Below are 14,227 nucleotides of genomic sequence, written 5' to 3' on the forward strand. Positions count from 1 at the left end.
TGGAGCTACTGAGCACCTAAAATGTGGCTACTGGCTACCATAATGGAAAGTGTAGCTCTTGTCCAAGTTTTTGCCTCTCCAACACAATCTCCTCGTGAGAGGGGTGTAAGGTTGAGGGAGGAGAGTCACTTTTACCTAATCTCCTTGATTAATCTAAGTAACAAATGAAATACAAACTGGTTAGAGTTACCAGGTGGTCAAGAGAAAGTCGAGATTTATACCCAATCTGTCTGGCTTCTAGTTTCAAGCTCCTTCCACTTTGCTATACTGCTCTTCAAGTTAGACATAAAGCAGTGGCACAACCTATATTTTAAAATTGCACAGTTATTTTTTAAGAAATTTACTATTAGGGGCGCCTGGGTGGCTCAGTCGTTAAGCGTCTGCCTTCGGCTCAGGTCATGATCCCGGGGTCCTGGGATCGAGCCCCACATCAGGCTCCCTGCTCGGCGGGAAGCCTGCTTCTCCCTCTCTCACTGCCCCCTGCTTGTGTTCCCTCTCTCGCTGTGTCTCTCTCTGTCAAATAAATAAAATAAAATCTTTAAAAAAAAAAAAAAGAAATTTTACTATTAAGTTCATTTTTTTAACTACAGCACTACAATATATAAAATGAAAAATCAGAATGAATTAACAAGGTTGGTAGAAAAAAAACTAGAAAGCAGATGAATCCACTCCTGTTCTTTACTCCTGAAAAGAGAAATTCTATTCTCCTGAAAAGAAATTATTTCAAGGGGCGCCTGGGTGGCTCAGTCGTTAAGCATCTGCCTTCAGCTCAGGTCATGATCCCAGGGTCCTGGGATCGAGCCCTGCATCAGGCTCCCTGCTCCGCGGGAAGCCTGCTTCTCCCTCTCCCACTCCCCCCTGCTTGTGTTCCCTCTGTCAAATAAATAAAATCTTAAAAAAAAAAAAATTATTTCAAGAGAAAAAGTGAAGATATATATAAGATTTATTGACCAACTACAGATTTTAAAAGTTACTTTTAAAGGGGGACAGGAGAGTATCCTCCAGTCTCCTTTCAAAAAAAAAATTACAGATGAATTAAAAAATACTTCTTGGGGTTTCTGGGTGGCTCAGTCAGTTAGGCGTCTGACTCTTGATTTTGGCTCAGGTCATGATCTCAGGGTCCTGTGATGGAGATTTTCTCTCTCCCTCTCCATCATGCTGCATCCCTGTTAAGGATTTCTAAACAGTTTAGCACCCCCATTCTATGCAATGGCAGCTACTGTGTACATTTAAAATGGAAACCAACTGCATTAATACTATAAGGGTTACTATAAGAAAATTAATTAATTTTGGGGCACCTGGGTGGCTCAGTCCGTTAAGCAGCTGCCTTCAGCTTGGGTCATGATCCCAGAGTCCTGGGATCGAGTCCCGTGTCAGGCTCCTGGCTCAGTGAGGAGTCTGTTTCCTCCCTCTCCCTCTCTCCCCTGCTCGTGCTTGCTCCCTCTCTTTCTCTTTCTCAAATGAATAAATAAAAAAATCTTAAAAAAATCTGTAAAATGTGGATTCCAATTGAGATAATTAGAAACACATTTGCAACCTCTGCTTATCACTTTCCTCTTATCTAATCTGTTTAATCTACTTATTAATAAGTGTTTTCATTTCAATGACTATGTTTATTTCTAAAAGTTCTTTTGACTTTAAAATCTGCTTGATCACTTTGATAGTGTCTTTCTCATGCTTTAATTATTTTATGTCTTTAAATATATGTATTTTAAGGGCGCCTGGGTGGCCCAGTTGGTTGGGCAACTGCCTTCGGCTCAGGTCATGATCTCGGAGTCCTGGGATCGAGTCCCACATCGGGCTCCCCGCTCAGCAGGGAGCCTGCTTCTCACTCTGACCCTCTCCCCTCTCATGCTGTTTCTCTCTCTCTCTCAAATAAATAAATAAATCTTTAAATATATGTATTTTATAGAACTTTCCATAATTGTGTTAAAGTGTTAGGCAAATAATTCTATTTCTCTACTGAAATTCATTCATACCACTCTGTTTCATATGCTTTACAAATCTTTTTTTAAAAGATTTTATTTATTTGAGAGAGAGAGAGAGCACAAGCAGATGGAGAGCAGAGGGAGAGGGTAAAGCAGGCTCCCCGCTGAGCAGAGAGCCCGACATGGGGCTCAATCCCAGGACCCTGGGATCATGAATGAGAGCCAAAGGCAGCTGCTTAACGGACTGAGCCACCCAGGCGCCCCTGCTGTATAAATCTTGATGGTTAAATTTATTTATGTCTTATTTTTTTTAAAAGATTTTATTTATTTGACAGAGAGTGAGAGAGGAACACAAGCAGGGTGAGTGGGAGAGGGAGAAGCAGGCTCCCCGCGGAGCAGGGAGCCCAATACAGGGCTCGATCCCAGGACCCTGGGATCATGACCTGAGCCGAAGGCAGACACTTAATGACGGAGCCACCCAGGGGCCCCTATGTATTTAAATATACATAATTTATAGTGTCTATCCTTGTATATTTAATCCTATTCTTCTTTTTCTCTGCCAAAATTCCCTCATGAGAAACTGTTTCATGTTCCATAATTCCTGACATGAACTCATCTCAAGCGGAGCTTACCTGAGGATCCTGCACTGAGTATACGTCCCTCCAAAGAAGTTCTGCATTCTGCCAGGTATTACCAGCCCAGTACTCCACTCTTTACCTTCTTAAACATTACTTACTCAGCATGGGGATTTCTAGACTATATAAATAGGGCAAATTTATTTATTTATTTATTTTTATTATTATTTTTTTTTTTTTTAAGATTTTATTTATTTATTTGACAGAGAGAGAGAACAAGTAGGCAGAGGGAGAGCGAGAAGCAGGCTCCCCGCCGAGCAGGGAGCCCGATGCGGGGCTCGATCCCAGGACCCCGGGATCATGACCTGAGCCGAAGGCAGCCGCTTAACCGACTGAGCCACCCAGGTGCCCCTAAATAGGGTAAATTTAGACCCCAAATCTGTGTGAGGGGTAGACCTATGGTTACAACTTCTTAAGGGAAACATTTTTCCTTCTCTGACCCACAGCCCAGTAGGACATGCACAAGCTTCCCTATCATCTATCTGTATTAAAAAGTAGTATTTTTTTGGTCTACTTTTTCAATGAAATTCTAGGATTTCCCAGGTGGGGCTTGGGGCCAGAGAGCTCAGCTACAATCCCCAACTTGAGAGGGCCCAAAATCTTATCTTTTATCCCCATAAAGCTATCTCCTGTCCCAATGTGCAAACCCCTTAGTTACTGCAAGTAGTAACATATCCCAACACCCAGCAGCAGCTTAAGTTTTCTGCTCCAGTTTTTAAGTTCCTCTTCATTTTGGGCCTATGGATTTCCCCTAATCCCCTTGCAATCTTAGATGCTATACATCAAAAGAAATGTTTATTTTATTTCATCAAGTATTTTGGGGCATTTTGTAGAAGAAGGATTTTTAGATAATGTAATCTGCCAGACTGCTAGTAAAGGAAGCTATCTCTGTATTTCTCTTTATACTTTCTAAATTTCTACAAAGCCAAATTATCAAAATAGTGTTAACACCTAGGAGTAAAAATTGTAGAATGATACTTTTCTTTAGCTCAAGGGCAAACCCCTGGCTCTCATTTGTATTTTTAAGTTTTTCTATATCAAATGCCTATTATAAGACTAATAAGAAAAGCAATGTTCAAAACTCTAAATGAAAGAACAAAAGTCACTGGAAGAGGTGCCAAAATAATAGTTTTTTATTAAAGATAATTAATATAGAAAAATAGCTTGGTTATTCTTACCTCTGAATTAATAACTTTAATCAGGAAGAAAATGTGATATACCGTCTTGGTTAACAGAGAAAGTTGCCGACATCTTTCTAGGTACACTTGTATAGATGGTTCTACTCTTTGCTGTAATTTACTCCAAAAGAGAGTGAGTTCCCTAAAAAAAATTTATAAAAAATAAGTTGGAGCCATAATATAATAATCATGGACTATGTTGGTCCAGTCATTACATTTAAAATTAAAACTGGTTTTAGATTCCAATTTTACACGTGGAAATTAAATTTAAATTAGATACAAAATACAAAATATTTCCCAATTTTTTAGACTAAATAAAATCAGATTTTGATTTATCATTCTTTTAATATTTTTCAATGTCAGAGAGAAGCACTGCCTGTTACTAGTAAAGCACCTCTCATTTAAACAAGTTATACAAACAGTAATTGAGCCACATTTGAAATTTATGTAATAAAGCACAAAATGTGTTTGTGTATATATAAAATGCATATATAGATCAATGGCATATTTTTAAAAGCATTTAATTTTATCTTCTACCTGAAACTGAAAACTGACCAATTTAATTGGTCAATTAAATTTAAAATTATTATTAGATGAATGTTAACAATCAATGATGACACAGAACTCAAAAGTAACTTAACTAATTTCTGTCCAATTGGTGAAATAATAAGACACTTTGAAAAATGAACTTCGAAATTTATTTCAAATACAATTAGAATCTATTTTTCACAGAAAATAATCCTACTGAAATGATGAATTTTCCTCCCTTTTACCTATCGTCCTATTTCTCTTCTGTCCTCCGTGGTTAATTTCCACAAAAATCTTCTTCCTTGCTGCAACTTTTTTTCATCAAGTATTCTCCTCAGTACAGGCCTTTCCTATTATTATTTCCTCAGTTTGCACTCCTAGGAACTCTGCCCTTTCACCACCCACTTGAGTAACTTGCTCATTTACTGGATTTTAACCTATATATTGAGGACTTCAAAATCTGTCTCTCCAGTCTTGACCACTTTCACCTCTCTAGTTTTTTGTAAGACTTCTCCACTTTGATCTCTTCTGAAACCTGAAACTTAATATATGAAAAAGATGATTAACATTCTTTCCAGTTCACCATCTTTGTAATTTAATGCATCATTATCAATGACCCTGTAAGTCTCTGCTTTCTATTATCCTAAAGACTGTTACCTTCAACATTTTTTCAACCCATCCTACATCCATAAGGAAGCCTTCATAACTTCCCAGCTGGACTGTTAACTAGTTTTCTAGTTGACTTTTCTAGCTTAACTCTGTCCTGCCACTTCTTCCCCCCAACTCTGTCCTCACTGTTCAGACCCCAATCCATTCTCAAGTACTTGTATTACACAGCATTTCTTAAACATAAATTTTTTTGCCCTCCTACTTAAGAGCTTGTAATAGATTGCCTTTGATGATATGAAATCCAGACTTTGATGACTTTTTTAAAGCAGTGTGAGAGTTAAATTTTTAGTCACTACTAATATTTATGTTACATGGAAAATCTACTTCTCCTCAGTAAATGCATGCTTTTTATTCTCCCTTCAGAATCTTTCTACCCACCTTTTATATCAATCCTCTGTGTACTGCATATATGATTTTCCCTTCACAACAAAACTCGTAACTGCTCAGAAAACCTTTATAATTGTGAACTTTATTCTTCTTTAATTACACATTTAGTTTGCCTGTCCCATATTCATGGGATTTGTCTGTCATATGTCATTTGGTAAAAATTCTTAAATGTCAGAATGTTGTAAACTAAATTCTGTGTTTCCAATACTACCAACACAACACTGAAGACTAATAACGCTGTTCACTGACCAGATAAATTGCCAGTTTTAGCTAACACATTAATTTAAGACAGCTGATCTTAAGATTTTTTGAGTCAGTTGAAGTCAACATCTCTATTAGTTGTATGTTCCCAAAAGAATATAACAGGCTTTGCACACTTGAAAATGTACCATATAAAGAAATGTGCACTCAAGAAGTTAGTGAAATAGAATGATATCTCACAGATGGAAAATAAACTGTATTTCCATACATGAATGACTAAGCTAGTTATGTAGTTAAAAGTATGTAAAATGCAGAGGAAAAAAATATACACATTCAATCACAGATGGCTTACATATCTGAAAAAATTGTGGCATTAGACAAAATAAACCTTTCTTTCATCTTCTAACATCTAAAAATTTCCTGATCATTATTATTCATTATACAATCATTACTGGTATACTAAGGAGTTGTCCTTAATATAAAAAAATTTTGAAGTTATAATATGAACTACTTGATAATCAGTTTGCACAGCATGTAGTAACTGAAAATAAGCTTTTTGTTTTGGTAAGATTTTAAAGGATTAAAAAATACGTCCTTAAGCTCTCTGAATTCTCACAACCTATCTTGTATTCTTATTTAACAACTTTTCTTTACAAAATAAAACCAACTCACCAAGCACAGTACATATCTCCTTGTTGGAGCTGACGTGATAAAAATGCAGTACATAAGACAAGAGCACTTTTTTCATCACCCTCAGATTCTAAGTTACAAATCATTTCTAGTGCATCTTTGCAATCAACTTCTGAAATCTACAGAAAAAAGGATATAGAAAACATGCCATAAAATGGTTTTATTATTAGGATATATAGTAATATACTTTAGAATCTTCACTAGATATTTACAGATCATTTTTATCAGTAAAACCTCATTGACTCATATACTATCAATTCATAGTTTGTCATTACTGGGCTGCAGTAAAGAAATAATCTTTCTTCAAGTCAGAGAACCAACTATTTTCATGAACTTTACAAATATTTACTTATTTGCAATGACTAATCCTAATTATAAGTACCCTCTACCCATTAATCAGGTCTATGATACTGAAAAAGAAAAGTTGTATTTTTCCCCCTTTTATCTGGTAATTTAAAAATCATTAGCATCAGCAGAAAGGCAAAGAAAGGTCTACTGGATATAGACTAATAAAGTGTCTATTCATCTGAGGGGAAAAAAATATACTATGAAACATTTTATGTAGTTATACCACCTTTAAGTTAAGCTCACCTCAGTGTTCTATAAATCTCCATTATTTTTCTTTTCATATAAATTCATTCCATCTCAAAGCCTGTCAACAGTCATGCATGCATAAGTATAACCTAGATGAAGGCAACTTCTTCATTTAATTATACATGTATATCTACTGCTTATTTTTTGAGAAATTAAAATTTACTACCACATTACAATCATTTAATACATAAACAGATCTCTATAAGCATTTGCTGTGAGACAAGGATATAGCAAACAGCATACAACCACAAATCACTGGCGTTCCACAAAAAGATTAATTCCAACATGGTATAAATGACAAATGGGGAAAAAAAATGAAGACCAATACAGACCACTGGCACCCATGTACCACAGAGATAACCATGCCCCTCCTTGTTGATCTTCTGTCTCTCCTGATCAACGTTTGAGTACAGGAAAAGTGTATGTGTGTGTGTGTGTAAAATGTAAAGTGTTTAGGATGAACAAGTGACTAAATGAGGATAATCTTTGAGGAGGATAAAGGTTGCATGAGGATAGATTCAGAGGTTCCATTTTATACATTAAGTTGGGCTATAAAACTCTAAAGACCCAACTCTGAGTCTGTGTATTTAACAACAATGATTTCTTACAGGAATAATGAAGTTAGTGGCAGAGTTAAGACTGAAACCTAAGTCTTGGAATTCCCCGGTGCAGTGCTCTTTCCATTACTCCTCCATCTGACTCTTTCTAACAAATCTTTAAGAGACCCCACTTAAACAAATAAAAAAAAGGGCTGAACAATATATAATCATACAATTAAATATTTTCAAATATCTACATTAAGTGCATTATCAGACATATTTTATTATTTAATCATATATTTCCTACTAGGAAGGTATTATCATTAACATTTTATACACAATGAATGTGGGGTTCAAAGAAACTATGTAATTTGCCCAAGTTGCAACAGTTAATTAAGTGGTAGAGCTACAAATCAAATTTTGTCTAACTGACATTAAACATGCTCTTTCAATTTCATCACATTATCTTTTATTACAAGCTGTGTTAACTTTAAACAATTACCCTGATACACACATGTAGACAAATGTTAGAAGTCAACCCGTAAGTTTTATTTTTTCATGTTAATAATAACAATAATAGCAGCTACTATTTATTATTAGGGCCAGCTTCTTCAGAAATAGCATTGCTAACCATATAGCTTGCCTGGTAGATACTACTACTAACTTTTTAGAAATAAGGTTCAAAGAGTTTAAGTTAACTTGCTCAAAGTCACATGCTTACTTAATTAGTGGCAATCAAAATTTTAACCCAGGTGCAGCTTCAAAGTCTGTGCTCTTTCCAGAATTCCCCATGCATAAGCATATTGAGGCCCTTTATTGCTAAATACTGATTTTTTTACATGTTCAGGTTTAATAAAAAATCTTATATCCTGAAAGTCTGATTTGTTTTGAATCTCATCTTTTGTTGTTGTTCTTCTAAAACCTAAGCCACTCTTCTTGAATGCTCAAATGATGCAAAATGCGTACATTATATATAAGGAAACTTATTTTCCCAATGATATTACCTACATTATTAGCTTACACTTAATAATTAGAAATATATATTTGTATGTAAAATAGCCTCAATATATTTATTTCACATATATACAAAATATCAAGTGAAACATCTGCCATATTCAGTAATACAGAAAACCTCACTTTTTATAGGTATACTAGGAAAACAATTTTTAGTGTGTACTTCATAGCTTTCATTTCCCTGGTTTGCCACTAGATGGTCCTCTCGAAAAAATAGGACACTAAAGAGAATGGCAGGGAAAATGAAACCATATTTAAACTAATGGATAGTTGAATTCAAACCATGAAAGTGAAATACAAATCAAATATAGCTATCAATGAACAAGAATTTTTTTTAAATCCAAGGCAGCATAAAGTAGGAATTACCAGTATATACCTAAATAATGACTATATATTATAGACATCTTTTCTCTATTGCTTTGAAAAATGAGCAAAAATTTAAACACCAGAAAATCTGGAACTGTGAATAAATTCTCAAAGTCAGAATGATCTGTTCATTAAAACAACATTAAAGACATATTATGCTAACTCCCTCTGTAAAACAGAAAAATCATTTCAAGAATGTGAATAATGATTTTTATGTCTTCGTATGGCTCGTTATGCCAGGTATTCAAAAAATACAGAATACTTCATCAGTATTCTATATACAATTGCCAAGTGTACTTTTAAAATGTATTGGCTCTAATCACATTTTAAGAAGTCTTGCTGATCAACATAAAATTGCTTTCCAACTAAAAAAGAACTTAGAGGGCACCTGTGTGGCTCAATTGGTTGAGCGTTGGACTCTTGGTTTCGACTCAGGTCATGATCTCATGGGTCGTGGGATTGAGCCCCTGCCCCTCCCCGCCCCTCCCACTCTGTCATGCTTGGGCTCCGTGGAGAGTCTGCTTGAAAGATTCTCTCCTTCTGCCCCTCCTCCCACTAGCTCTCTCTCTAAAATACATAAATCAATCTTAAAAAAAGAAAACAGAACCTAAATGGTAAACCTATCATACTAAGAAAACATAAAATCAAATCATGAGCTACTATTTTTTAACTCTCAGGCTGGCAAAAATTTAAAAGACAATCTCCAATGTTAGGAAAGAGGAAATTTCATATACTGTTTATGGGGGTATAAACTGGCATAATATTTTTTGGATGATAGTATGGCTCTATCTATTAATTTAAAATGTGTAGACTCCTTCATCCAGCAATTCTGCTTCCAGAAATCTGTCCTACTAGTGTACCCCTGACAAGAATGAAAGGATGTATATATAAGGAAACCGTTTAAATGTCCCCTAGTCTGACTAAAAATATTACAAATCCGAACTATGGAATTATGAAGCCATGAGAAAGAATGAGGTTGATTTATAAATGAACAATATGGAAGGATGTCCATAATAAATGGGGAAAAAGTGACCAGCAGGTCAGGCTGTGCATATGTATGCTTGAAGCATATAAAAAAAATACATGTATGTGCATAGAAAAATATGAGAAAGGTTACATATCAAATTTCAAACTGAATGATTACTTGGGGGAGTATTAAATGGGTAAGGGATGGTTAGAGAGAGAGGATTTTACTTTTTAAAAAAATTCTATGTTTATTTTAATGACAAAACCAATAGAAATACTGGCTCTAAATAGATCCAAAATACTAAAACACTGCTCACTTTGTTTTATACCTATACCAAGAATACAGGCCAAGCTATTCCTTCCAGAGAAGCCAGATAAACACTCCTCTCTCAGCCCCATTCCTTGGCCATCTACCAGGGCTAGCTGCTATTTCTATTATAGTGAAAGGATCCTGGGAAAATCCTAGTAGATTCCTTGTCTACTGGCTCCCCTGGACAAGGATTTCCTCAAAAGGATCACAGAATCCAGGCCATGGCTGACTCTTTCCAATATCTCTTCCTACCATACACCAAGGAATGGGTAAAAAAGTCAAATGCTTATAAGAACCAGACAGGGAAAAGCAAATGAATGTGTGAGAGACAGCACACCTCTTCTGAAGAGGGCAGTATCTTTGGGCAATTGTTTCAAACAAACGGACTACCTTCCCTTGGGGCAGAAATAATACAGGCCTTGGTGACAGCCAATCTTAACCCACTTCACATGGAACAATGAAGAAAAAGTCTCTATATATTTTTAATAGGAACATAAAAGAGTAACCAAACAATTTCTAAGCAAAAGAAGACTTTTAACAAGGAATGTGTAGACTTATACATATCCTGTCCTGTTCTGCACTTTATGATCTAGTGTTGTTTCTGGGATAGGGTACAGAGACTTTGGTGAACTCTGCTTAAAAACATGGAATGCCTTACTTCTGCTTACTTAATATAAGAAGGAAAAAAAATCATTTTATATGACATCAGAGATACCTGGGGCCCTCACACAGAATTTTCCTGAGGATCTCCCAGAGCAAGCTAGGCTGCTGCTACTCAACTATGAAAAATTAAACCAAAAGGGAACTTAGGTTCAGTACTGCAAGATCTTTTGATTATTCAAGAGAGTTAGAAATACAGATTTTTCCTGGGGATTACAAATTCATAGTCTTCAACTTCAAACAGGGACTTCGCCTAATGACCCCATGTTTAGATAGTTTCCTATTAGAAGCTAAGCTGCTTTAGGCCAAGACTTATGCCTTAACTCACATTTAACCCCCCAGTGCTTAGACAGCACACATCACTGACTTAATAAAAATTTGATGAAGGGAGGATAGATGAATGGACAGACTGACATAAGGGCAAGGAATGAACTGCTAATGAAAGCTTTACTATGGAGCTGAAAAATAAGAGGTAGCAGCAACACAATAATTTAAGAATTTTAGAAAAACTGTTAAACACATTTCAAAAGCTATCTCAAGAAACTTTGTATGTCTGTCAATTAACTGTCTACATAGCTATTCTGAACTAATAAGAAAACTTCAATCTTCTATATGTCTAAACTAATGATGTAATTTCCTAGGCTACAGCCCTGAGCTCTATTCTATTCAGCCTAAGAATTGCCAGACATCACTCTTCCCAGTACTCTCATTATCCTCACCATCCACAACAACCTTATTTCTAATCTTGATCCAAGCCTACCATCTCCCTCTTCATTTTCTTTAAAAAAAAAAAAAAAAAACATACAATTACCACTATAATTACAAACTCTAACCTCATGTGGGCATTCAGCTTTTTGTCTGAGGCTATCCTTCTTCCAGACTGATTACAGTATCTGTCTACTCAGCTGATCATGCAAGCTCTCTTAATTGTCTTGGTTTGTATCTCAACTCTTCCTGTTACACATCTTTAAGTGTGTCCTTCAGTCATTTTCTTCTCCTCTCTCTATTGCTCTGGGGTTGAAGGATACTTATATTAGAGATACAAGACAACTGTGTGCATTAAATGCTCAATCAAAACTGTTCAACACATTATAGTTTTCTTTATCTAAATTATTTAAATACATATTCCCTGTTTCTTGATCAACAACTTTTAATTTTCCTACCCTGTCTCCAACTTCATTTTGGAATTACGAGTCCTCCAAAATGCAAATTCCCATTTGGACCATGATTCTATCTCAGAATTCTGTAGTATAAAACAAATACACGAATACTATGCTTTATGCCAAACTAGAAGTAAAAAAATCATGTCTCACAAAAAATAAAGTTTTACATTAAATATGCAAATAAAAATTTGATCTTAATATATATATATAGATACCGGCTATATATATATGACTTCTCCCTAGGAATACATTCTGTTTTTGAATACGCTAGGCGTGTGTGTGTGTATAAAACAGAGAACATATTTTTAGGAGGAAGTCACATAAATTCTATAGTTACTTAAATTAGCCAGTTAGATTTACAAGTATCTTAAAGTCAGGTAAAACTGAAGTTAAGGTCCAACTGCTAACAAATAAAAACACCCTACTAAATTGTTAAGCCACCTTCATCTTCCCATAATTTAACCACAGCAGTAAAAAGGTTCAATTTTAAAAAGAAGCTAGGTGAAATCAGTTTACATATAACTCTGAAAGCTGCTTAGAATCACTACCCCAAAGCATACTAAAATTTAAGACTGACAACAGTCCCTCACTTTCTAAGAGAAGTCAAAGACATTCTAATCTAATTGAAAATTAACCTCTTCACTTTTAAAAATACTCACTTTTAAAAATAATTACTAACAAAAGAAAACATACTCACCTCTTCGATTAACTTTTCATTTGGTGATGATGTACAAAGACAAACAAGGTAAGTTTGCTTAAAACTACCTTTTGTACCAATCTCTGGATGGTCAGAACACAGCTTTGCTAGAGCAGTTGCTTGACTTAACTGATTGGTTTTGATTAGATGTTTAATTCTCATATCCAACAAGATGGGACCCTCAAAAGCTAAAAATTCATTCACTTTAAAAAACAAGACATAATAGATTATTAACATTTGGTAATAATTCATTTGCAATACAAATACTTAGAAGGAATATCTTTTTTAAAGCACAGGAACTAATACTCTTTTTTTTGCTTTGCAATTTTCTATTACTGTCATGCCACTATAAAATACCTGACTTCATAAGCAAAAGGAAATTATATTGCTAACTTTTATAAGTTGCATTAAATATTTTTACCCCTGAGAGTACCATTTAGAATGAGGTAAATTAACTTCTTTATGACAAAAATAATTTTGCATCGAATTCTAATAGTCCAAGCTATTAAAATTACACTAAATTCTTTTCCCCATAGCATTTATTCTTGAATATCAGAAGTTAGCATCCCTGGAAATCTGCAGTGCTGGGGCATTACACACTTATACTGGTAACCACTGGATATTCTAGAAGATGAGATTCAACTAAAATTGTGTTCAGTACTGATGATGTATTTTTTATTTTACAAAGGCGAAGTCTACTTTGTTTTAATAGATGTTTTCGAACAAATTAAACATCTACAGAAAAATAAATAAGGGGGAGGGGAGTCTACTGAAACTTCTGTAGGTTTGTAATTTTTAAAACATCAACCGATAAACCTCAACATTTGCTTAAGACCCACATACACATAATACATTTCTATTCTGTTCAAATCTTCAAACACTTGTTTGATCAACTACAAATAAAATTTTTTATTTTTTTGTATTTGTGAAGGAGACTTTAAATTTTAACAAGTGCAAATTTAAACTCTTCCCTATTTTCCTTATCAGAATGAGAAAATCATGTTTAAAAATTTACTTGGTGATAGCTAGCCTGAAACCTTTGGAAGGCTTTTAGTAATAGAATTTTAAATACTCTAAATAAAGCACACAATTCCTCTACTTATGAATAGACTGGAAGATATGTCTAGTAAGTAATTTGTGGGTTAAAAGATGGAGAATGAGAGATGTTCTTCCTTCTTTAGATATCTGCGACCCTCTAGGGCTTTTATTTTTTAGATCTACCTGCACTGCATCCCATTGTGAGAAGATTCTTCTACGATACACTATAATCATGGCTCCTCAGTATTCAAACCATGAACATGTATGCATTTCAACACAGGATCCCAAATTCCATCCTTTTTTTGAAGTCTAGACCTTTGTACCTGCCACTCTCTATTCTATTCTACTCCCTGCCACGTTAAATCAAAAAGAATAAAGATTGAATACAGATAAATACTAACTCTGTGGTGCCTCTGACTAGATGTCTTACATATACAGGGTATTACTTTTCTTTTTTTAGTATCACATGATCCCACTTGGTCAATTATACTGCAAGTATCTTTTCACCATTTAGTTTGCTGCCAAACCAAAATCAGGGAAGATTCTAAACGAAAACTTGAAAAAAAAAGTTAAAATAAAGTTGCTCTCGCTATAAATAAATCATAGACTTAAAAAATAGCTTTAGTTTCCTAATACAATAATTCTCTCAGAAGAGAAAATCCAG

At 34.8% G+C, this 14,227-nt stretch overlaps 1 protein-coding gene across 2 annotated transcripts in view; it reads right to left on the reverse strand.

Annotated features, from left to right (window-relative positions):
• The window catches only part of ZNF292 (zinc finger protein 292), an 87,305-nt gene that overhangs the window by 11,856 nt on the left and 61,222 nt on the right, over positions 1–14,227 (reverse strand). For both annotated transcript variants that reach the window (XM_032409321.1, XM_032409320.1), the window contains 3 exons: positions 12,526–12,728; positions 6,199–6,335; positions 3,742–3,883 (listed from right to left, as the gene is read on the reverse strand). In XM_032409321.1, the coding sequence (XP_032265212.1) occupies positions 3,742–3,883; positions 6,199–6,335; positions 12,526–12,728 (482 nt within the window). The remainder of the gene's footprint in view (positions 1–3,741; positions 3,884–6,198; positions 6,336–12,525; positions 12,729–14,227) is intronic.

The sequence above is a fragment of the Phoca vitulina genome, unplaced genomic scaffold (genome assembly GCF_004348235.1).
Source record: "Phoca vitulina isolate PV1807 unplaced genomic scaffold, GSC_HSeal_1.0 scaffold11, whole genome shotgun sequence".
In the NCBI taxonomy this organism is placed as follows: domain Eukaryota; kingdom Metazoa; phylum Chordata; class Mammalia; order Carnivora; family Phocidae; genus Phoca; species Phoca vitulina.